Below are 25,063 nucleotides of genomic sequence, written 5' to 3'. Positions count from 1 at the left end.
CTCTATAACAGGCACGACAGGAAAACAAATGAACACATATCTAAAGAAATGGCAGAAACACTAGAGGATGACCTCCAATCTGTAGTGGAATGGGGACAAAAATGGATGATCATGTTCAATGCCACCAAGACTAAACTAGTTTCATTCAATAATTACAAGAAACCTTCTCTACCACCTATAGCAATGGCCAACGACTTTTTATCTGAGAATACATCTTTCAAACTGCTTGGCCTTCACAGGAAACATGAGTTGGAACAATTACATTGAAAGCATTGCCAGGGCCTCTGCGAAGAAGGTAGGCTCTCTCTACCATACTAGAAAACTACTAACACCCGAAAGTATCCTGTACCTCTATAAGATTGTGGAAATCACGCATTTTCACTCATTGCTCCATGACATTTTATAGAAAACAAACAGTGGATGCCGATTTTGCATTCTTGCTAAAAAATTTCTATAAGTTGGCTTCATTTATGAATTGACTTGAAATATTATAAATAAGAATATCCGTTAGATGTGTGTTCTTTTTTTTTTTTTCAAATAAATACGTTCATTTACTTTTAAAAATGCATTGCATAAAATCTTTTTTTTTCAAATAAACACGTTCATTTACTTTTAAAAATGCATTGCATATAATCCTTATTTTTCAAATAAATACGTTCATTTACTTTTAAAAATGCATTGCATATAATCTTTTTTTTTTCAAATAAATATGTGCATTTACTTTCAAAAATGCATTGCATATAATTTTTTCTTCAAATAAATGTTTTTTCAAATAAATATTGTTGTAAAAAATATTTAAAAACATATTTTTAAATAATATATTTAAAAAGATGTTTGTAAAAGAATATATTAAAAAAATATTTACAAAAATGTTTTTTTTTTTTACACAGTGATCACCACTTATCAAGGCCCGGAAGCCACTCAGGGATAAGGGTTATTGCAAGTACATTACGTTAGTGAGGAGATTTGCTGATATGTTTACTTAAGGGGGCGGTTCATTAGGAATTTGTTAACATTGGACTTGAAGACAACCAAGTTGTAGTCCGGAGGGAAGCAGGCAGACGGAACAGAGTTCCACAGGCGTGCAGTTCTAAGAAAGAAGCTTTGTTCATGGAATCTGCGTTTTGATTTAGGCACAGATATAGAGTGGGGGAAATTTTTCACAGTGAATTCAGCTAGACGGGTGTTTTTCATGAAAGATTGGCGAGGGCGGACCAGAGATTGGAGTTCAGACGAGCATCTGCCATGGGAATAACGATAAAACAAGGACAGGCTCGCAACGTCTCTTCTGTGGGAGAGAGGTTGCAGGGTAGAGAAAAGGGCATCCCCCACTAAGCCACGAAGTCTATTTTGTACTCTGTCAAGGCAGGATAGGCTGTTTTTAGCAGCTCCTGCCCAGATATGGCAACAGTATTCCATCCTTGGACGTACTTGGCTTTTATATAGATAGAGAATTGCACCCGTAGTGAGATATCTTCTGGAGCAGTAGAAGGATCCCACCATCTTTCCAGCGACCTTGGCAACAGACTTGATGTACGTGTTCCATTTCAGATCAGGAGTAAAGGTCAAACCCAGAAGCTTGTCAAAACACGGGGCCTCACCCAGACGAGAGTCATCCATCACAATTGATGCCAGATGGGGATCAGAGTGTTGATGATGTAAGGATAGGAGTTTGGTTTTGGATTCATTAAAGGTAACCAGCCACATCTTCCCCCACTGAACCATGCGCTCGAGATCAGAGGAGAGAGAATCAGAGAGAACTTTGTCATTTACAGCCTTTGATGTGTTGCCATAGATGGTCGTGTCATCAGCATAGATGTCAACGAATGATTTAAGTATGTGTTTAGGGAGGTCATTGATGTAGATCAGGAAGAGAGTTGGGCCCAGGATTGACCCCTGAGGGACTCCAGCATTTATATTGCAGGCCTCCGATTTTTGTCCATCTACCATTACTCTTATGAGCCTATCGGAGAGAAATGATTTAATGATTGAGAAAACATTTCCAGTTATACCGTAGCTGGAAATCTTATGAAGTAGACCCTTATGCCATACCTTGTCGAAGGCCTTTGATATGTCGAGAGCAATTGCCCTAGAAAGGAAGCCTTTGTCAAGAGATTCACTAATCCTGTGGGATATAACCGTCAGCACATCTGCGGTAGATCTTGCAGAGCGGAAACCATATTGTGTGTCACTAAGAAGGTTATTCCTGCTGAGGTGGTTGACTATTTCTCTATTTAATATGGATTCCAGCAACTTACTCATAACACACAGGAGACTTATAGGTCTGTATTGAGAGGGAGATGACTTATCACCTGAATTCTTAAATACAGGGCAAACTGATGAGGTCTTCCAGGGAGTCGGAAAGCACTTCTTCTTAAGGCAGCGCTTAAATAGTTTCGTAAGTATGGGAGCAAGTTCTGGTTGAAGCTTTTTTAACACTATAATTGGGATGCCATCAGGGCCAGTTGCTTTACTGGAATCTAGGTTCTTTATTAGCTTGGCGACCTCATGCACGGATATTTGTATGTTACCTAGCTTGTTCTGTGTTATAGGAGGAAATATGGGAAGTTGATGGCCTTCGGCGCATAGGGTAGAATTAGCTGCAAAGTTCTTTGCAAATAGTTTGGCCTTGTCTGACGCTGACGAGATGACCTCTGGTCCATTGATAATGGTTGGGATAACATTAAAAACACATATTTAAAAAATATATTTAAAAGTATGTATTTAAAAAACAATGTTAAATAAATACATTTAAAACACAATATTTTTAAAAACATATTTGTAAAAAAATATTTAAAACATTTTGTAAAACAAATATTAAAAAAATATATTTAAAATATATATTTAAAAATATTTGTAAAAAATAAACATTTAAAAATAAATGTGTAAAATATAAAAATAAATTTGTAAAATATTATATAGAAAAAAATTAATATATTTAAATATTTAAAAAAATATATTAAAAAATATTTGTGAATAAATATATTGGAAAAATATTCGAAAAATATATTTAAATAGTATTTGTAAGAAAAACTATATGTAAAATAATATATTTAAAAATATATTTAAAAAATATTTTAACAAAAATACATTTGAAAAAAATATTTGTAAAAATCATATTTAAAAATAGTTGTAAAAAAACTATATTTTTTAAATATAGTTAAATAAAATAATATATATAAAGTATATTGAAAAAACTTTTGTAAAAAATATGTTTTGAAAAAATATATATAATTTGTAAAAAATATATTTAAAAAATATATTAAAAAATATTTGTAAAAAATGTATTAAAAAACTCAGATTAAAAAAACATATTTAAAATATATTTGTAAAACAAACACTATTTAAAAAAATATATTTAAAAAATATTTGTAAAAATATATTAAAAATACTTTCAAAAATATTAAACAAATATATATTGTAAAAAGATTTGGATAAAATATATATTAAAAAATATATATTTAAAAAAATATATTTAAAAAAATATATGTAAAAATATTTGTAAAAAATATATTAAAAAAATATATGTAAAAATGATATTTAAAAAATATTTGTAAAAACAATTTAAATAAAAAAGTATTTAATAAAAAGTATATTTAAAAACTATATTTAAAAAATCTTTGTAATAAAACAATATATTTGTAAAAAAATATGTTCAAAAAAATATTTGTAAAAATATGTTTGAAAAAATATATTTAAAAAATACATAAAAAATAGTTGTAAAACATATATTAAAAATATATTTAAAAAATATATTTAAAAGAAATATATTAAAAAAATGTATTACAAAAATTATTTGTAAAAAAACCTATTTTAACAAAATATATTTAAAACATATTTGTAAAAAATATATTTAAAAATAAAAAAATATTTTAAAATATATATATTTTAAATAAATATGCAAAAAATATATTTAAAAAAATATTTGTAAAAAATATATTTAAAAAATATTTGTAAAAAATATATTTAAAAATATTTATAAAATATATTTAAAAAAATATTTGTAAGAAAATATATTTAAAAAATATTTGTCAAAAAACTATATTTAAAAACATATATATATAAATATATTTAAAGTCATATATGTAAAAAAAGTTGTTTTTTTTTAAAATTATTTGTAAAACAGTTATATTTAAAAAAATATATTTAAAAAAATATATGTAAAAATATTTGTAAAAAATATATTTAAAAAGATATATTTAACAAAATATATTTTAAAAAATATTTGTAAAAAATATATTTAAAAAATATATTTAAAAAATATATTTAAAAAATATTTGTAAAAAATGTATTTAAAAATATTTGTAAAAATATATATGTAAAAAATATTTGCAAAAATATATTTAAAAAAATATTTGTAAAATATTTTAAAAAATATATAAAAATATTTGTAAGAAAATATATTTAAAAAATATTTGTCAAAAAACTATATTTACAAACATATATTTAAATCTACATCACAGGCAGAAGCTAATTCTCGCGACTCGAGATTTGAAATCCATTTTCTCCCTGGCTTGTCCAATCACAAGCCAGCTCTCTGTCAGGTGACTGAGTATATAAAAGGCAAAATCACAAACCTTTATTCCTCTTTCTCTCTGGCTCCAGCTGGCAGCACACATTAGCCTGGGGTTTTCGTGTGTACAAGGCAAGACAACATGGCGACCTTTCTTATTCCCATTTGTTTCCATGCTAAAAAACTGCTCTCGTCGACACACACACACACACACACACACACACACACACACACACACACACACACACACACACACACACACACACACACACACACACACACACACACATGCACACACACACACCCTGCTATTGGGTGCATGTTCCCACGACAACACACAGACACACTGAAGACTTTGCCTTTTTTTTTCTCCTTTAATCGGCTTCCTTCGTCCCGGTGACTACTAGCTATAAACACGTGTGAACTGAGTGGTTCTCTCCTCAAAAGCCGGCAATATATTAATTCTATCTTTACACAAGAACACTTCAAACTACTAACTCGTTTCTCATCTACCAACGCTACTAACGAAAATGACAAATAAAGTTGTTTCTTAAATGTTAGAATGAAACACCCATTGCATTGTCTCTTATTCTATAAATGGTTCAAATGAGTAAATATGCGCGATTGCCAATTTCTCAGTTATTATTTTTGCTTGTTAGCATTGTTTCAATTAATATTTCTTTTAACATAAAAATTCTTTGTTTTTTGCAAATAAAATATTGAATAGTGTTGAAAAATATTTGTCACAAAATACAAGCACAAAATCGAGATAACTTGCATCATTAAACTGAACTCAAGGATAGAACCGAAATTATGATGAGATAGAACTAAAAAACTTGTAGCAGCAGTAACACTGTAATATTTGAGATTTTGAATATGTTTTATTTAAAAGTTCGGTGCTGATTGGTGCTAGCAATCAACTTCATTCTGGCTAATCCAGCCAGGAGTCATCTTTCAGGTTAGCTGATCACATGACAGAATTCATAAAAAGGTTAAGTGCATGGCAACTCTCTCTGTTCCTTTTCAACTCTCGGTGCTGCTGACAAAAAAATTCTCTTTTGGGGTGCAACACAATCCGGCGGGGCTTTTGGCTCTGCTTCGATGAGGAGACAAAGTATCCAGCATGGCTACTGCTGGACCCTTACTTCAACACACAAACAAAAACTCTTTTTCTCTTCCTATAGGACTGTCCAATTTTTTTTCTCTTTCCATGCACATGGACTTATTCTATAACTAACCCTTTTTTTCCACTCTTAGTAATTTTTTACACTCTTAGTAATTTTTTACACTCTTAGTAATGAAGATGATTAATGAAGAAGTTGCTTTTAAAGGTTAGAATTGATATTTGTCGTCTTGATAACAAGTGTACAAAAATTGATATTATTTGGATAAGGGAGATAATTAAAAATTATTGGATCTAAGGGAGATAGATAATCCAAAATAATAATTGAAAAAATTTTTTTTATATTGTAGTTTCATTCCAAACAAGGCACGGTTCCACTTTGATGAAGGGGACTACTATCTGGGACATAATTTGCAGGGATACTGTGTAGGGAGTTGAGCCGCAAGATATCTGTTTACATTACACTTTAACTTCTGCACGTCAGTACAGTTAGGGAAGCAGGAAGCCAGAAGGGAATTCCAAAGTCTAGCTGTTCTAGGGAAGAAACTGTTAGTGTAGACGGCTTTCTTAAATCTAGGGATTTCTACTGTGTAGGGGTGGGATTTTGCTGCTTGTCGGGTTTGTTGGGGATACAAGGGCTTGTAGTTCATTGGAGCACCTACCATTAAAATACTTGTAAAATATGCAGAGGGATACAACATTTTATCAATGGAACAGAGGGTGAAACCTAGCTGGCAATGCGGGACCTATTAGAGGGATGACTCTCTTTTATACCTTGTCCAGGAGTGAGAGATTAGTAGCAGATATATCAGCCCTAATGTGGCAACAATACTCCATATCGTTGGTGAATGGTGGCCTTGTAAAGGTACAGGATACTCTCAGGCGTAAGTAACTTTCTAGCACGGTAGAGAGAGAGAGAGAGAGAGAGAGAGAGAGAGAGAGAGAGAGAGAGAGAGAGAGAGCGAGCACCACCTTCTTTGCGGTAGCCTTAGCAATGCCCTCAATGTACCTATTCCAACTCATGTTTCCAGGAAGTTTGAACGAATTACTTTCATGGTTATTGGTGGTTGAGAATATTTCTTGTAATTATTAAAGGAAAGAAGCTTAAAATAAGTAGAAAATCAGAAATTCCCCGAAAAATTTTATTGTTTGTTGAGGACGTAATGGTATAATAGTAATGTGAAAACAAATGAAGGAAAATTGATATTATTTGAATAAGGGAGATAATTTAAAAATATTAGATCTAAGGGAGATAATCCATAATATTATAGTCAAAGTAGAAAATCAGAAATTACCCTGACAATTATATAAGAAATTAATTAGCACAAAGAATGTTACAAAGAATGGTTTCTCATTTAAAAATGATTATTACATATCAGGCGACGTTTTTCTGCCTGGGCGGATTTGCAGGGATATCCAAGTGATTTTTTTTTGACAGAGTAAACTGTGAGACACGTGATCATCCACGTGATTAGTTGTGATTTACGATCAATCTCTGATCATGTACGAGCCTTTTTCAAGTCTCACACAAAACACATTCATATTTCAAGCTGTCATATACATACGCGCACACAAACATACGCGCCCACGTCCACACATGTACACTTATTCACGTTCGCGTACATACACTCACATTCACGTATATACACACACACACACTTACGTACACACATGTACTCACACACGCGAACACGATCACGCACATGGACGACGTCACTTCCGCTTTCTAAGGAAATACACATGCGCAAAATACACTCTGGAAACGAGTATAAAAACAAGGCGATAAGCTGTTTCTTTCTCTTTGGAACCAACTCTCAACTAGAGAGGTTGGGCGAACAAGCCGCGCGCCGTTTCGGCGCGCGCACGCGCACCTCACGCCCACTTCCTACTATGTATGGAGCACGAGCTAAAGGCTTTCTCACCCTTTCTCTTTCCACCTACTACTGGCCACTAAGAACACCTTCGCGTCGCTGACTACTAACTGATGACAACTCTGATATCCTCTCCTTTGTCTACACGCTGGACTACCATTCTCAATTTTCCTACAACATTTATTTCTCTTCCCACGCGCGGACATGTTATAACTAAAATGTTCATTTCTTTTAACAGCAAATAAACGACATTTATCTTATCCATTAATTGTGTCTTTGTTTCCTTCAATTCCCATTCGTTTCATTATTATTTTGTAACGGGATTGGGGTATTTATATATCCTAGTCCCCTACAATCACATGATAACGTATTTCAGTTCACTAAGGGAGAGCATGTCAAGGGAAGAATTTAAGAAGAATGATGACTTTCTACAGGGATTTATTAGAGACAGCATGGTGGCGGCACTTTTGAATCGGTATAAAACGGACTAAGGAATATTTGATTAAAACATAAACAGCTTCAGGACAGACATGTTGATTATAAATCCATCGCCTACAGAATGATAGGCAGAATTTTTAACACCACCCAAATTGAACTTTTTGTGGTGGCCATGAATGATGATCTCTGATCAGTTTAGAAAAGTATTTATTATGTTCAGAAATACTAAAAGGTAGGGTTGTACACTCGTAGCAGTCATGGATAAAATAAAGAGTTAATTCATCTTGCAAATCGACGTACCTGCTAAGTGATTTGGTCACATTTTGTTTTTAAATTTCATTTTCACCCCAAACTAGGCACAGTGCCACTTTGATGTAAGGAGAAGGGCTACTATCGAAGCCATAGGTTGCAGGGATACTATGTAGGGAGTTGAGTAGCAAGATGTCTGTTCACATTGCACTTGAACATCTGCATGTCAGTACAGTTGGGAAAGTAGGAAACTGGAAGGGAATTCCAAAGCGTCTGTCTGCAAAGGAAATTCAGGGATGGAGTGGTTTGCTGGGTCTAATGTGGAGTTTAAGGTAAACCGATTGGCAACTATGTTAGTCTTCTCCATTGCCATACAAACAAACTAATGATTGTTGGATAGTGGGAGAATAGTTGATTGCCCATTATTTACTATTGTGGATCTTCCAGAAATCATGGGTTTCTAATTTCTGTTTTGATGCGTTTTCTGGTGGTTTCAGTATATTCTCTCTTAGCTGCCACTATTTCTTTCTTACAATTACTTGTAGCTTCTATAAACTTTTTTCCGTTTGTACTGGACTTATGTCGGTTAAATCTGCAGTATGCATGCTGCCTTTGAGCAATGGCAGCCGCACAAGTAGAAGTAAACCATTGGGGAGAATGGAGTTTTCTATAGAATTTCTGCGTGTGAATATGTACTTCAATTGCCATTTTGATCCATTCAGTGGTCTCATTTATGCACTGATATTTCCCTATGGGGCATCTCTGATGAGATCCCTGAGTGCTTTCCAGTCAGCCTTCTTATAATACTTTGTTGTTTTGAGCAATGGCTCTTCAGTTTTGAATTGAGAATTTAGGGCGCTTTCTACCATTATCACACATATCATTTATTATAATTACTGATTAATTAGTTTGCAAGACCCATTGATTTCATTTGTGTTCTAAGGAACTTCTTTAGCCCCTTTGAGAATCACAGTCAGTTAGCAGAGAGAACCATCAAAGAAAGACATCACTTCTCTTTTTCTTGTCCCAGTCCACTGGATGCTCCAGTATTGATGATCTTTACCAAAGATAACTACTGGCCGACTTGTGGCAGTCCAAAGAACTTTCGACCTTTTCTTCTCTAAGATATCCAACTTTCTGCTGCTGAAAAAAAACTCTTTTTATTTAAAAAAAATTTGTCTTTCTGTGCTACATTTTCATTTACTATTAATTTCTAAAATTTGTGCATCTCACAACTCTAAATAATTAATAGAGAGAATATCTCCATTGTGAATATCACAAGACTCGAATTGTCAGCAAATAGACTCAAAATCTAATATATAAAAGGCTATATGTCTGTCTGTCTCCATATTTTAAAACTCTATCTCCTCTGAAATTAAAAATCACAGAGCGGCACTAGGGGCCTCAAATGATTGGATGTTTTTACAGACTGTTCTTTTATGAGTCTTTAGACGGTTGAAATAGTTTGTAAGGCGTGAAAAATGGGTAAAAATTGAAAAAATCGTTATACATTTTGTCCATTCATCTTAGTTTATTTTTAATTTTTAATCAGTTCATATGCGTGTCACGTTGGTACAGTGGTAATGTCACCAGCTTTGAATGCTACAGTTTCGGTTTTGATTCTAGCTGATGGCACCCAAATACTTTTTTTTTACTTTTGAAATCACGACTCTATAATAATATATATGAAATCTGGATAGATTAAAATATCATATTTAAACATATTTTACACCCGGGCAAAGCCGGCCCCCCACTCCCCTTACAGTTATAATAAGATTTCGAAATATTTGTTCAGGGTTTCCATAAAAAATACCATCAGACATCTCGAGATACATATATACAGAACGGAAATGCTGTATAAATATCTTGTGTGGTAGGTTAAGTAGATTTTTTCTAGCCTTTTGCAATTCATTGAGTCACCGTGAACTATAACTGAATATGTTATCAGTCTCGAGTGTTTATTTCCAAATTTAATTATTTCACACAATCTGAGGAAACTGCTGCATAACATAGCCAAGAGAGTACGAGATACTTTTAAATTGGTGAGTGATCCCGAATGACACTTATAGAACTATTATAAGACTTTGTAATGTACACAAGGTCATGAACGTTTCACTGATAGATAGGGAACAGTTTTATATAATACGAGATATAATTCTAAGTTTTTGTTTTCTAATTCCCTAAAACTCGAATGATTCGAATGATCTGAAGTAATGATGGGACAATTCCAATATATTTTCCGATTCCGCGCTAAATCCCCGATTCTGATACAATTACCGATTCTGATTCTTCATAAATCCCAGAATATTTAACAATGGAGTTGCTATTTTCCCCAATTACCGTGAAAAACGTGCATAAATTTTCTGAAACATAAAAACACACTTGTGAGGTCGAGTGATTTGTAGATTTTAGTTTTACTGGAAATTAAAATCAATAAATATTGACTATTTTATTATTATTACCAACAGTGGAACGGTTTTGTTTTAAACAAAACCAAATAAAAAAAAAGATCTATTGAATTAATTTTTTTGGAATTATTTTGGAGATGAGTAAATTTTTTTTTTTTTTATTTAATTATTTGGTTATTATCCTGATATTCTAGTTGTTGTTTTCTACGACGTTTCGGCCAATTATTCCTCTGGGCTTCGTCAGGTAAACCGCAACGGGATAGGAATGTCGAATCCTCAAACTACATCCACAGCAATTACTGGTAGCGGTTTCAATCCCACCCAAAGTCGGTCAGAGGATTAGTTAACCAAACTGTGGTGAGATAACAACAACTACTGAAAGCAGTAATTCCTGTGGATGTAGTTGGAGGATTCGACATTCCTATCTAGTTGCGGTTTAACTGACGAAGGCCAGGGGAATAATTGGCCAAAGTGTTGTAGAAAAAACAACAATCAGAAGATGAGGATAATAGTCCAAATGATTGAATAAAAAAAAAAAGAAGTAAAAGAATCGTTTTTTGCCTCGGTAAACATGCACAATATTTTCCAATTCTGATACCCCAAAAAGTTCTGATTTTCTGATTCCCGATTCAAGTCAATCTGAAAGTATCAGCTAGATGGAGTCGATATTGATTGCTGTTAACAAAACAAGTTTTTGATACATGTTGCTGGATTGGGCGAAGATTTCTTATTGTTTCTTGAGTGTGAATGAATCATGTGAAAATTTACGGTGCACATAATGAATATCAGAGAATCATGTGCAACAGCATAGAAATAAGTAGGGACAATAAAGTTGCATGAAAAACAAAGAAAAAACTTCTGATAAGCATAGACCTGTGGTGACTGAATCATAAAGAGATTACTACGAACACTAAAAAGCAAATATCTCTAATTGCTACCCTCTTTCCTTCTCTGCTTTGTTTAAATTTGCTTTCCTACTCACTTCCCAAAGCAAAAAAGTTTTTACAGCAATGTGTGAACTCAAAATGTTTTCAATCAATGAAAATCGTTCCAAACTCTCAAAAGTAACACATACAGGTAAAAGTAGTAAGCCAGTGATGATTTAAAACTTCCTATAAGACCTTGTCAGCGAAATCAGTTTTTGACAGAATTCACCAATCGGCCACACTCAGAAGAACCCAAGAACATCTCATTGTCCCCCTGCCTTTCGGCCAGATGAGGCCGAAAAGACTGAATGACTCACATACAAGCTTTCTCCATCTTGCACACATATTCCCACACACTTGCAACCATCAGATGAACAAAAACGAATTGCTGCTCACAACTATACATCCATTAATATGAACAAGGTAAACCAACACACATACACACTCCAGACATCTCTTTAAAGCTGCATATACAACTAGAGTTCGACCACACTTAGAATTTGCATAAGCAACACCAAACATCCCAAACCTCCAATCTTACACGAAGCATTGATCGCCTGAAAACTGTTGAGAAATAAATCACGTTTAAACAGAATGAAATTAAAAACAAAATTAACAATAATAAGTCATTAATAATTAATATATATTTATTTTTAAAAAAATCTACAATTGAAACTATTCCATACATTTTAAAATTTCAAAACTCATTTTTATTTAATAAAAAAGTAAAAAAAAAAAAAAAATTCTTCCACCATTTTTGTTTTTGAGATGAAATATTTGAGCATTTTTATCGAACAGCTTTTACATAATTCATCGATTTTTAATCCTGAACAAAAAATATTGTTTGATTTTTTTTTCTTTGCAAACTTCTAGCATTTTTTTTTAAACTCCTCTCAATAATTTTTATCTGCTTTTTTTTTCATATATGTATATTTTTTTAGTGCAGTCTTTGCTGATATAAAAAAAATGTCTATTTTTTTTTTGTTTTTCTTTATTTTCTTCTTGATGTTGTTCAGTAAGGATATCTTGACATAGATATGTACACGATAAATGTCGTCTGATATTTCAGCAGCCGCCGCCTGTCAAACGACTTAGCTCGCACTTTGATTTTATAAATCTGTCGACCGCGCAGGGCTTTCCTTGTTGAAAGCACACCCTTTCCGTTCTCCAATCTAATATGAAATGTATTCCGTTCGTCATTCTCCAAGATCTCGAACTGACTGTTCTTCAAATGCTTCTTGTTCTGATTATAGACCATAAGTCGGATGAGATCTTTACGCGGCTGAATTCCATATGGTAACGCCAGAATCCGAAATTCGATGATATCAGTTCCGCTTGACGGACAGCCGGGCTGAGAGGGGTTACACTCAAGAATGCAGTAACTGTGTCAAATTAAAAAAAATAATAATAAAAAAAGAAAATATTAAGACATGGATTTTACTGTTTTTGTTAATATTATTTGTCTAAGGGAGATAAGTCAAAAATATTGGATCTAAGGGAGATAATCCAAAACAATATTTTTTTAAAATTATTTTATTTTATTTTATTGCATTTTCACCTCAAACAAGGCATAATGCCACTTTGAGGTAGGGGGCTACCATCTGGGGCATAATTTTCAGGGGTACTATGTAGAGAGTTGAGCAGCAAGATGTCTGTTTACCGAAATCAATTGCAATGAATATGTTATTCTAATATGTAACAGTTACAGACAAGCTTCTGCATTCCAGTACAGTCAGGGAAACAGGAACCCGGGAGGGAATTTCAAAGTCTAACAGTCCTAGAGAAGAAACTATTAGAGTAGAAGGCTTTCTGGCATCTGGGGGTGTCTAATGTGTAAGGGTGAGATTTTGCTGCTTGTCAGGTTTGTCGAGGGTATTTACACGATGGATTTTAATGTTTCGTGTTGTGGTGATGTTCAAATAAAAGTGTTTTAAAAATGGATTTTACACAGGCGGATCCATACAACATTTTCAGTAAAATAAATAAATACAAAAATTTTTTTACAGATAAGGGTTGAGGCCACGGAAAGTTTTAGAAAAAAGGAAGAAATTTTTTTTATGTTTTTATTAATTTTTTTTTGTTTTAAATGACTTTTCATTTGTTTATTTAATAAAATACAGCATTCCTTGTTTTTATTAAATTTTCAAATTGAATATTTTCATCCCGATTTTGTACAAGCATCTCTATAAAAGCTCTGTTGATCTTAAGTTAGTTTTAGACTTAAGTTTTTACTGTTAAACATATGCATTGAATAGACATGTTGATTTTCTTTTTTCATAATATTTGGGGTCAAAAATCATATGACAATGGAGTGTTTATACATGGTTGTCTGACACCACTACTTCTGTTGATCGGTAGTGTTTTGTCTAATGGTTGTTATAGAAATAAAGTTCTTTTCATGAAAAAAGAAGACACAAGGAGACGTATACTGAAAGTTTTCATATATGGTTTTATTTGGAGGGAATTAACACGAGAGAGAGAGAGAAAAACTAGTGTTATCTTAGTGATTATTTATTTCTTAAACTTTCTAACTTAACAAAATGAGTTACACATACAGACAGAAACTAAATGCAACATTCTATTAGATTATTTTTACATTATTGGTGGTGTCTCTCACATGACTTTCACGGAGTGAGTCGTTGTAACCTTAGTTTTATCTCAGTTCAAAAAATGATGACATTTGTCATCGTTCAACTCCTGTTTTGTCTACTTCTTGATCTGTTTCCCTCTACCTCATCTTTACAGCACCCGTCTTTCATTCAACCCTGGGAATGATTCTGTTTTTTGCAGATATGGGTTATTCTGACATGCACTCAGGGTAATTCTTGTCAAAATTCGCACTAACTAAATCACGATTGATAGAGTTCCTAATATTGTATTTTTGCTGTGTTTAAAAGAACAACACACTGATATGAAAATGCAACAATATATCTTTATTGTCAGTGACAGTTATGGATAGTTGGATGCGCACATGGGAATTTGATGCGTCAATCCTTCTCGTGCTCAAATCAGTAATTTTACCCACTCTTTATCTGTGCCTAAATCAAAACGTAGATTCCATGAACAAAACTTCTTTCTTAAAAGTGCACACCTGTGGAACTCTCTTCCATTTGCCTGTTTTCCACCTGACTACAACTTGGATGTTTTCAAGTCCATCATAAACAAATTCCTGATGAATCGCCCCCTTAAGTAATGACACTTTATCAAATCTCCAATACTAACAATTACTACGATACTATCCCATTGATTATTGTACACGCAATAACCCTTATCTCCGAGTGGCTTTTGGGCCTTGATAAGTGGTGACTTCCATGTAAAAAAAAAAAAAATCGTTAAGCAACAACGATTGTTATTATAAAAGTTCTTGTGACCACCTGAAATGCCTCTTTAGACATGGGATTGTCACTGTAATGACACCCCAAGGATGTTTTATTTGGACATTGTTGTTTCACTGGATTGGCCTGACTTTGATTACACCTGTATAACCTTTTGCTGAAAATAACCTTTCAAACATCATATTTTTCTTTTCTTTCTGACAATTAAGTTTGTTGCTTCTTCACACATGGTCATATTTTTTATTTAAATGACCTTTTGGTAAATTTGATAATTATTTTATTGTTCTTACGGGTGCATGTTTTTATTAAAATAATTTATTGGTAGACACGGCCTAGATACACAACACCTAATATGTAACAGTTATAGACATATTAGAAAGCTTTGGCAGATGTGAATATTTTTAAATAAATCCTGTTATTTTAGTTTTTTTTATCTTCTTTGGTTTATGTGTGCAAACAATTAAGAAACGACTTGAAAATATTAATTCATTTTTTTTCACTTACTTTGTATGTTTGTCACGTTTATAATTCTTGGGACAAGGTATATCTACACAATAGAAAGACCCACGTGTATTAAAGCACATCTGGTCAGGACCGCAATCAATCTTGTGTTCTTCGCACTCATCAATATCTGAAAGAATAAAAAAAAGTTCAATTTTAAAATAAAAAGATAAAAATATTTATTTTACTTCCATTTTTCAAGTTTTTTGCACATCAAATGCCATTCATTTTCAAATATTCCTCTTTGAAAGGGCTGCTGTGTAAATATTTTCACCCTTTCTGGACTTTCACAAAATCACCACCCAACTAGCTACAGCCACTATCAACAATTTTCCCCACTCTTTATCTGTGCCTTAATCTAAACACAACAAAGCTTCTTTCTGAGAATTAGCTCCTACTTGTGATTGTAGCAAGTTTTGGTTGCTACAAAATATTTGTTTGAAATTAGACAAAAGTCTGTAAATCCCGGAATAAAAAAAAATGTTAATTTAAAAATTTTAGAACTGTACTAACCTTGTCGAAAAACAACAAATAGCTACCCTGGCTAAAACCACTGGTTAGTGGCTTTTAGCTACTAGTCAGAGGTTTTCTCTCGGCACCAAAGCCAACAGAATCCTGACTATTGTTGAGATACCCATTTCCCTGTTGACTAAGATATAGCTGTTAATCTTGTGCAGTTCTAGGAGGTCCAGGGTCCCAGGCTTTGCCTTCTCCTTTTGAGAAGATAATAGTTTATTGCTAATAGCCTTAGGCACACTTACCAATGAATGTTGATGGAGCTAACCTGACATATTTTGCAAGTCAAGATGGCCTTTATCTAGAGTATCGGCTTTTCAAATCCAACTTTCAGACCCTTGTGTCACATCATCACGTTGTGGGAGGGAGATAAATAAAACAGATGAACCATTAATATGTAGCACCCCCCCCCTAATAAACTATACTCTCTGGTGGATCAATGCTTCCCTGTAAGTTCTTCGGCCATAGACTGGCCAATCGACAGGCAGGGCGCATTGATCCTACTGTCCCCAAAAAGAGTGCAGGGGACATCCAACAGTCAGCACAGAGCCGCGAGCGAAGACACACCTTCCTCTCCTCCTCACCCAGCACCGACAGTCTGACTTGGACCTGACTCAATAACTTCGAGCTCCACCACTATTATCCCGTTGAATAAATACTTGCAAATGTTTAATGTTAAAAGGAGTTTGTCGTTTTTATCGAGGGTTCTAAAAGATAAATAATTAGCTGGGGTACAACTACCCCACTAAAAATACACTTAATTTTCAGCTTCCCAACTTGCCATAATTCTTTTAAAGATCTCAGAAACTTTTAAATTTTCTCACATCACAGAATTTAATTTTTCATTTTTGGAGAATGAGGCATAAGGGCACGTAACCCAACTTCATTATTTTTAATTGATGACAAGGAATCATCTATTATATAAATCTCACCTGTCTCTTTAAATGTATGTATGTATGTTTGTATGTCTCGGAAAAACTTTTGACAGAGGCGATGGATTTTCACGAGATTGGTATCATTTTGAAGCATGACCTTTCGGATTACAAATATTGAAAACTTGGCTAAAAACATTAATTCCTTCACCCTCAACTGGGCACTTTTCTACAGGGAGGAGTAACAAAAAATCGTTCCTTCATGACAATTTAGCAAAACATACATACGCAAAAAGTTCTTTCTTGAATTAGTTTAATTATAAAAAAACGACCCAACTTCGCTCACGCGGTCATAGATTAGTCAGTTTAGTGGCAGCATCGTTATCTTAAGCACATTTGAGCCGAGATATTTATTTACTATTAAAATCTTTACTCAATAGCCGTATTCACTTTCTACACATCATGCTAATCTTCAAACTTTTGCAAAATTGTCGGAGAACAGTGAACTGTTGAATGAATTATTTACATAACAGTTGGTTATAGCTGCAAACTAAGGAACTGTCAATTGATGCAGAGAGGAAAAACGATTATATTCTGTTGGCTTTTTTTTTTTTACTTACCTTCACCCCTAACAAGGCATATCACCACTTAAACGCAAGGGGCTACTATTTAGGACCATACCTAGGAAAGATTAACAAGATGTTGGTTTGCGTTACGTTTAAACTTCTGTATATCAGTCCACTCAGGGAAGCAGGTAGCAGGAAGGGAATTCCAAAGTCTAGCTATTCGAGGGAAGAAACTATTAGAGTAGAAAGTTTTCTGACATTTAGGGACCTCAACAGTGAAGGGATGAGATTTTATTGCTAAGCAGGTTTGTCGGGGATGTGTATGTCGAGGGGGCACAAGTGCAATGAGTTCAGAGCATATTCCATTAAAATACTTGTAAAACAGGTACAAGTATGCAACACTGTGGCGATGGGGCAGGGGTTGGAGCTTAGTTGACAAAGTAGGACCTATTAAATTAAACTCTTTTTTGAACCCTATCCAAGATGGAGAGACTAGTAGTAGATGCACCACCCAAGATGTGGTAACAATACTCCATGCATGGGCGAATGTTGAATTTGCAGAGATACAAGATACTCTCAAGTGTGAGTAGTTTTCTAGTACGGTAGAGGGAGCCCACCTTCTTTGCAGCAACTTTCTCAATATCTGTGGTTGGGAAGGCTTCTTGTAATTGTTAAAGAAGAGCAGTTTAGTCTTTCTAGCATTAAATGTTACCATCCATTTACATCCCCATTCCATTATGGTCAGGTCATTTTTTAACGATTCAGCCATTGTCTTAGATTTATGTACATCTGTTCTTCCCTCGCGCATGTTATGGAATGTTGTATCATCAGCAAATATACCCATCTCGGACACAATATTATCAGTGAGGTTATTAATTAATATCAGGAATAATAGCAGTCCAAAGGTCAACCCCTGAGACACTCCTGCATTAATGTTATGCTGTTTGGATGTACATCCATCAATGATAACCTGGATGGTCCTATTGTCAAAGAAAGATCTAAACGACTGGTAATAAATACAGAAAAAAAACTTGTGTCAAATTTTATTTTCTTTGTTTCTTTGCAAGACTGTTATACAAAACACTGTTAATTCTACTGAATGAAGGATATTATTAATTTTGGAAAATGTTCTATTTTTTTCTCTAATCAAAGATAAGTATCTATATAAAAGCCAAATACGTCCAAAGATGGAGTATTGTTGCCACATCTGGGCAGGAGCTGCTAGAAAGTCTTTATCCTGACTTGACAGAGTTCAAAATAGACTTCATAGCCTAGTAGGGGATGCCCTTTTCTCTTCCCTGCAACCTCTTTCCCACAGAAGAAACGTTGCGAGTCTGTCTCTACTTTATCATTATTTTCATGGCAAGTGCTCGTCTGAGCTCTAATCTATGGTCCCCCCCCTCACCAAACTTTCATGAAAAAACACTCATCTAGCTGAAACCACTGTCAATAATTTCCCCTAATCTTTATCTGTGCATAAATCAAAACATAGATTCCATGGACAAAGCTTCTTTCTTAAAACTGCACACCTGTGGAACTCTCTTCCGTTTGCCTGTTTTCCAGATGACTACAATTTAGAAGTCTTCAAGTTTAATGTAAACAAATTCTTGATGAGCCGTTCCCCTTAATTAATCCAATTTACCAAATTTCCACAACTAACAATTACTACGTTATTATCCCATTGACTACTGTACACTCACTAACCCTTATCCTCGAGTGGCCTCCGGGTCTTGATAAGTGGTGACAAAAAACAAAACAAAACACAAAACAAAAAAACCTACCTTGACAGGTCCTCCTGTCCGATTTTAATCTGTACCCTCTCGGACATGAGCACATAAATGATCCTTCAATATTTGTGCAATTATGTTGACAGCGATGATATCTTTCACACTCATTAATATCTGAAAAGAAAAAAAAAAGATTTAAAATTATTTTCATGAAGGAAAAAAAAACCCAAAAACAATTACATCATGGGTTATCACCCCTGCGAGCTCTACTCCTTGAATAAATCATCAATCACGAATTTTGTTGAATTTGGAAGAAAGAACTAACGAGTGTACTTTTAGATATTTGTGAGAAAGTGAAATTTTTGCAAATCTGAGAAGAGCAATTTCTGATTCTCCGTGAGAGCAAATCACAGTTTCTCTGAGGTCACGAGTATTTTTTTCATTTCATTGTGATATGAAATTCCGTTAAATCTCTGAGGATTTTGTCTGTTTGCTTGTTTGCTTTTGTGCACATTGGATGACATCACAGAGGGATGGTGTTACAAAGTGATGACATCATCCATTAAAACCGATGGATGACACTGAGAGGGGGAGGGGTAATCCTTTATGCCATTGCATACAGATGATGTCATCCACTAAGACTGGTGGAAGTGTTCATGATGACAAATCTAAAACGACTTTGGACAGCTAGTTTTTTTTTTTTCTATTTATTTGCTTCCCCACCAAAGCAAATTAGGTACAAGGTCGTTTTTAATGTGGGGTAAAAACCAGCCCCCCTAAAAGTAGGCAAAAAGGGAGCACTAATTGTCCCAGTATAGAGGGTTTCCCCTCCATTAACTGGGACAAATTATCTTAAGTGCAGCATCTGCAGAACAGATACTACGAAGGCCAAGAACAACAGAAAAAGGCAAGCCTTTTAGTTTCTTTTTCATTTTTCTTTTTCTTTCAAAAAATATGGATGGTTTAAGGAACAGGAGAGCAGAAGTGGAAACAGCTCCAAAATTAGTTAAAAAAAAAAAAAAAGCATCATTTTTAATTAACACGAGTCCATTTTTCTTGACAATTTCAGAATTCAACATTTATTCAAAATATTTCAAATATCATAAAAAGAAACAAAAATATTTAATTGGAAGGACAAAGAAAAACTGGAAAAAAAAAATTAAGAATGAAACTTATAAAAATGTATCCAATATTTTTAATATCATATAGTTAAAAAAGATTGAAACCATTTAAAATGCATTCTATGCCATTTATTAAGAACATTTTTGACTATTGGAGGATTGTAGACAAAAGATTTTAAGAATACAAGATACAATCGATGGAAAGTTAGAGAATACAGAAGTTGAAATGTATTTTTATTTTTTAAAGTTGAAATGTATTTTTATTTTTAAAAGTTTGTTTTCGGTTTGATTAAATGCCGAAGTAAATCATTTTGATCATAGATTGTTTTTTGTATTTTTTTTTTTTTTTGCTTCAAGTTTTTAATATTTATTCATTATGTTTGCTTTAACGAATTATAGATGATGTAAATTTATGTCTATCTGTTAAGAAAATTGAAGAATCAATAATTATCCCCCTTGGACACTACCAGGATTGTATTCCCCGGTTTATATATATATATATATATATATATATATATATATATATATATATATATTAGTATATTAAGGCAGCATTTTTTCTTTTATGCAGGTTTCATTAAATAGCACAGATAACCCTTGCTTGTTTTTCTTGTAATCCTCCTTTTCTCTTTGTTAGACCATTTTCCAAACGTTTTTTCCGAGTGAAAAAAGAAATTTCCCATAATCGCGAACGTTTTCGACCTCCATTGGTCATCCTCAGGCGAGTAGTAAAAAACAAAAAATGAAATTGCAAAATGAAAGTAGCGAGATGAAATTAAAAGGCGATTAAAATCGATTAAAATCATTAAAATACTCAAAAGTACTTGAGCGTGCCCTCCGTTTCATTTTGAGTCTGGTTAAAAGAACAATTAACCAGACTCCAAACGAATCCTGGTATATATATATATATATATATATATATATATATATATATATATATATATATATATATATATATATATATATATATATATATATATACTTGCAAAAACCAAAACACAAGGAAAAAGATTACATCATATTTGTATTTTTCGAATGTTACAATTGTTTCGACATTAACTAGACAATTTTAAACTTTATATTGTTAAAATTTTCCGATATATATATATATATATATATGTATATATAATGTCAATAAAATAAGTTCAAATATACTGAACTGAAAAAAATAAGTTTCTTCTAAGGTGCTCAATACATATGTTGAGCTTTTATAAGTGAAACCATATAAACATCAGCAAAAAAAAAAAAAAAAACCCTATGCAGATTAATCTGTTTTCACAATGTTATTCTTCTCGTCAGAGGTTCAACAATAACTTAAAATAATTAAATGAATGGCCAATATACTTTAAAGAATTACAAAATGAATGAATAAAAAGTAAAATAAAATATAAATATTAAAAATAAAATAAAATGTAAAAAAAGTTTTTAGGAAAAAGTAAATAAATAAATAAAATAAAGATTTTAAAAATATTTGAAAAGCTGACCTTCAGCAAACTGACAACAATTAAATCACGCTGTCTCTTCCACTCTTAATGTTTAAATAATTTTCATTTATACATATAATATATATATAAATATATAAATAGGTTTGAGATCAAAAGTAGGGACTAATGAATGCAACAAGGTTTTTAGATAGTGCTCGATAACAAGAGCAAAATATATTTTATTACTTATTTGAGGGTAAACAGTTACATTTAGTAGCTACATACAGCCATCTGTTTCAGTCAATGAGACTTCGTCAGGACTCTTTTTTCTATGGCGTTGAATGGTTCAGGATCGCCTGACGAAGTCTCATTGACTGAAACAGATGGCTGTTTGTAGCGACCAAATATAACTGTTTATCCTCGAATAAATAAATATATATATATATATATATATATATATATATATATATATATATATATATATATATACTGAAAGTGAATAACATCACAAAATAAGCGTTATTATTTAAAAAATTTCCAAAAGCTATAATTCATCATTCATGGTGTCATCATGCACGTCCACAAGCTGTTAGTATTATTTAGATGATGATCATTATCATCATCAGTAGCAGCAGCAGCCGTAATTTGAAATAGTCGATGCACAAAACGATTGCCGTTAATTAGTGGAGATGAGAAAATAAACCATTAACTCAAACATAATATACTGTTAACTTTATAGGAATACATTTTTTGCATGATTAACAAAGAACTGAAGATAGAGTGACACAAGAAACAAAGATAAAGAATAAATTAAAAAACAAAAATATAAAAAAAAACAATTTCCTCTGAAATGGACATATTGCTTGACAGACGACCTTTCATTCTGAGTTAATTTATTAACGCCTTTGTTTACTTCGCATTTAACGCTTCATTTTCGATATTTATTATTTTTTCATTGCGGGAGTAGGAGGTAAAAGAAATCACTTGATGATTCAGCCACCACAAATTTATGCCAGCTCTGCTAGCTGCTTTTTACTAGTCACTAAGTATCTTTTGTTTTTTTACTAGTCACTAAGTATCCGTTGTTGTCCAGTTTTTTTCACAATTTCACACCACATTCCTTTTTAAAACAATATTCATTCACTTGTCTATTGTTTCAACTTATTGACGTCATAGACTACCACCTTGCATTCATTAATCCTTATCCTCGAGTGGTCTTTGGACCTTGGTAAGTGGTGACTCTCAAGTTAAAAACAAAAAGATATATTTTGATTTCTAATCCCTCTCCCATTTATTATTTTTTACTTTAATCATCATTTTTTTTTCTATATGCGATTTTAAGTTCAAGTTGCCTTTCTCTCAGTTTCTAATTTGCCCCCCCCCATCATATTTTTACATCATTAGTTTGAAATTATTTATCGATGGATTTAAAACAGAAACAGCAAATGATTTAATTTCAGCAAACTCTAGACTAGTTATTTCTAAATGACGTACACAAAATGAATTTGTCAAAAAAAAACCCAAAAAACAAAACAAACAAACAAACAAAAAAACGTTGTAGCAATTGCATAATTATGATGCATCAGATGCAGAAGATGCATTTTGTGCTTGTTATTATTAACTAAACACATTCACCATGATTAATTTATAACTTTTTTTTTTCCGATTATCAGAACATCATTCATATTTTTATGCAATATTCTCACTCATCTTTTAGTCAACAAAAAGAAGTCATCTTCCATGCTAGTCCTTACACGGTACTACTGACCAAAGACCTCTTAGAAGAATTTGGTTGAGAAATCTTTCCTCATCTTGCATATTCTTCTGACCTAGCTCCCTCAGATTATCATTTATTATGAAGATTACAAGAAGAAACTGAACGTGAGTTCGATTCATATTTCACATCAATAAGGATGCATAATCAGCCTTTGAATGTTTTGTCATCAAGATTTTCTTTCTTGTCTCTCGCCATGGCAAGAGGTGAGCTGAAAGAATTGAACTCAGTCCAATTCCTATCATACGTATTCCTCAGTCGACTTGGTCTCTTTTGTATTCTGTTTTCATGCTTTTTTTATGGACCATTTTTTGTGCTGATGAATAAAATGAAATGAAATTGTAGAAGACGTTTGTCCTTTTAACCAAAACTTAGGAACTCATATTCAACATGGATATCTATATATATATATATATATATATATATATATATAATTACATAGGGGAATATAATATAATAATAATAATCATCCAGCCTTGACAGACGTGTTTCAAATATTATCTCTAGTACTTTTATTTTAATGATTTGGAATTCATTCTATTTGCGCTTTTTTCCAAGGAACTCTGCCTTTTGGATGATTTTGGACCATTTGGAATTTACCCAGTGGATTGAAATTTTAAATTTGACCGTTTTGGATTTTACCATTTTTGGATTTTTACCCTTCACCGGACTATCCATTCATGTGAAATCTTTTTATTATTTTTCTTTTGCCTCCTGTTCCCCTTACCTCACCCTTTTTTTTAACCAAGTAAGATGTTTGACTTACTTGTAGTTTCATTAAATACTTTTATATGCAAAATCCGATCCTGCATTTTGCTAATTCCTGCTCTCTGATGAGAAGGAGAGTATTTCTTCGAAACTCCGCGGATTAAGGACTATCCACTTATCTTGTGCTTCCTTTTTTAAAATTAAATATGTTTTTAACTCTTTTTCAAGATGTCTTTTAACATATTTTATTAATCATTTGTTCATATTATAAGCTCTATTTCCTTTTCGGTTTTATTGAGCTTTTACATCTGGCTGAGTTTATTTTACTTGTAAATATTAACTCTTTGATATTTATAATATATTTTAAGTTTACCATTTTGATTACCTTGGTAAACTTATTGTAACTTTTATTTTTATTATATATATATATATATATATATATATATATATATATATATATATATATATATATATATATATATATACACACGAGCAAACAGTTAATAAAACATGTTAAAAAACACTTTGAAATGAGTTAAAAACATATTTAATCTGAAAAGGAAACACTAGATAAGTGGATAGTCCTTAATCCGCGAAGTTTTGAAGAAATACTTTCCTTCTCATCAGAGGGTAGGAATTAGCAAAATGTGGGATCGGATTTTGCATGCAAAAGTATTTGATGAAACAACAAGTAAGTCAAAGATCTTACTTGATAACAAAAAAGTGAAGCAGAGGGAATATGGCGAAGAAAAAGGTGATTATACATGAATGGATAGTCTGGTGGAAGATAAATAATCCAGTGACGGTAAAATCCAAATATATATATATATATATATATATATATATATATATATATATATATATATATATATATATATATATATATATATATATATATTAAAACAAAGAATACTGACCAACGGTTCATCAGCAGTCTAATATTTATTTAAAAATGTAAACTAAAACGTTAATGAGATTGTTCTGAAATTCA

At 32.5% G+C, this 25,063-nt stretch overlaps 1 protein-coding gene across 1 annotated transcript in view; it reads right to left on the bottom strand.

Annotated features, from left to right (window-relative positions):
- Positions 1-12,456: 12,456 nt before the first annotated feature.
- The window catches only part of LOC145247851 (hemicentin-1-like), a 303,157-nt gene continuing 290,550 nt past the window's right edge, over positions 12,457-25,063 (bottom strand). The window contains exons 60-62 of the mRNA XM_080109473.1: positions 19,100-19,219; positions 15,368-15,494; positions 12,457-12,910 (exon numbers count right to left, since the gene is read on the bottom strand). Of these exons, the coding sequence (XP_079965599.1) occupies positions 12,541-12,910; positions 15,368-15,494; positions 19,100-19,219 (617 nt within the window). The 3' untranslated portion in view covers positions 12,457-12,540. The remainder of the gene's footprint in view (positions 12,911-15,367; positions 15,495-19,099; positions 19,220-25,063) is intronic.

Source organism: Euprymna scolopes, chromosome 26 (genome assembly GCF_053919585.1).
Source record: "Euprymna scolopes isolate OS-2025 chromosome 26, ASM5391958v1, whole genome shotgun sequence".
NCBI classification, from domain to species: Eukaryota; Metazoa; Mollusca; class Cephalopoda; order Sepiida; family Sepiolidae; genus Euprymna; species Euprymna scolopes.
Note: the sequence above shows the minus strand (reverse complement) of the source record. Positions and strands in the feature narration are given on the sequence as shown.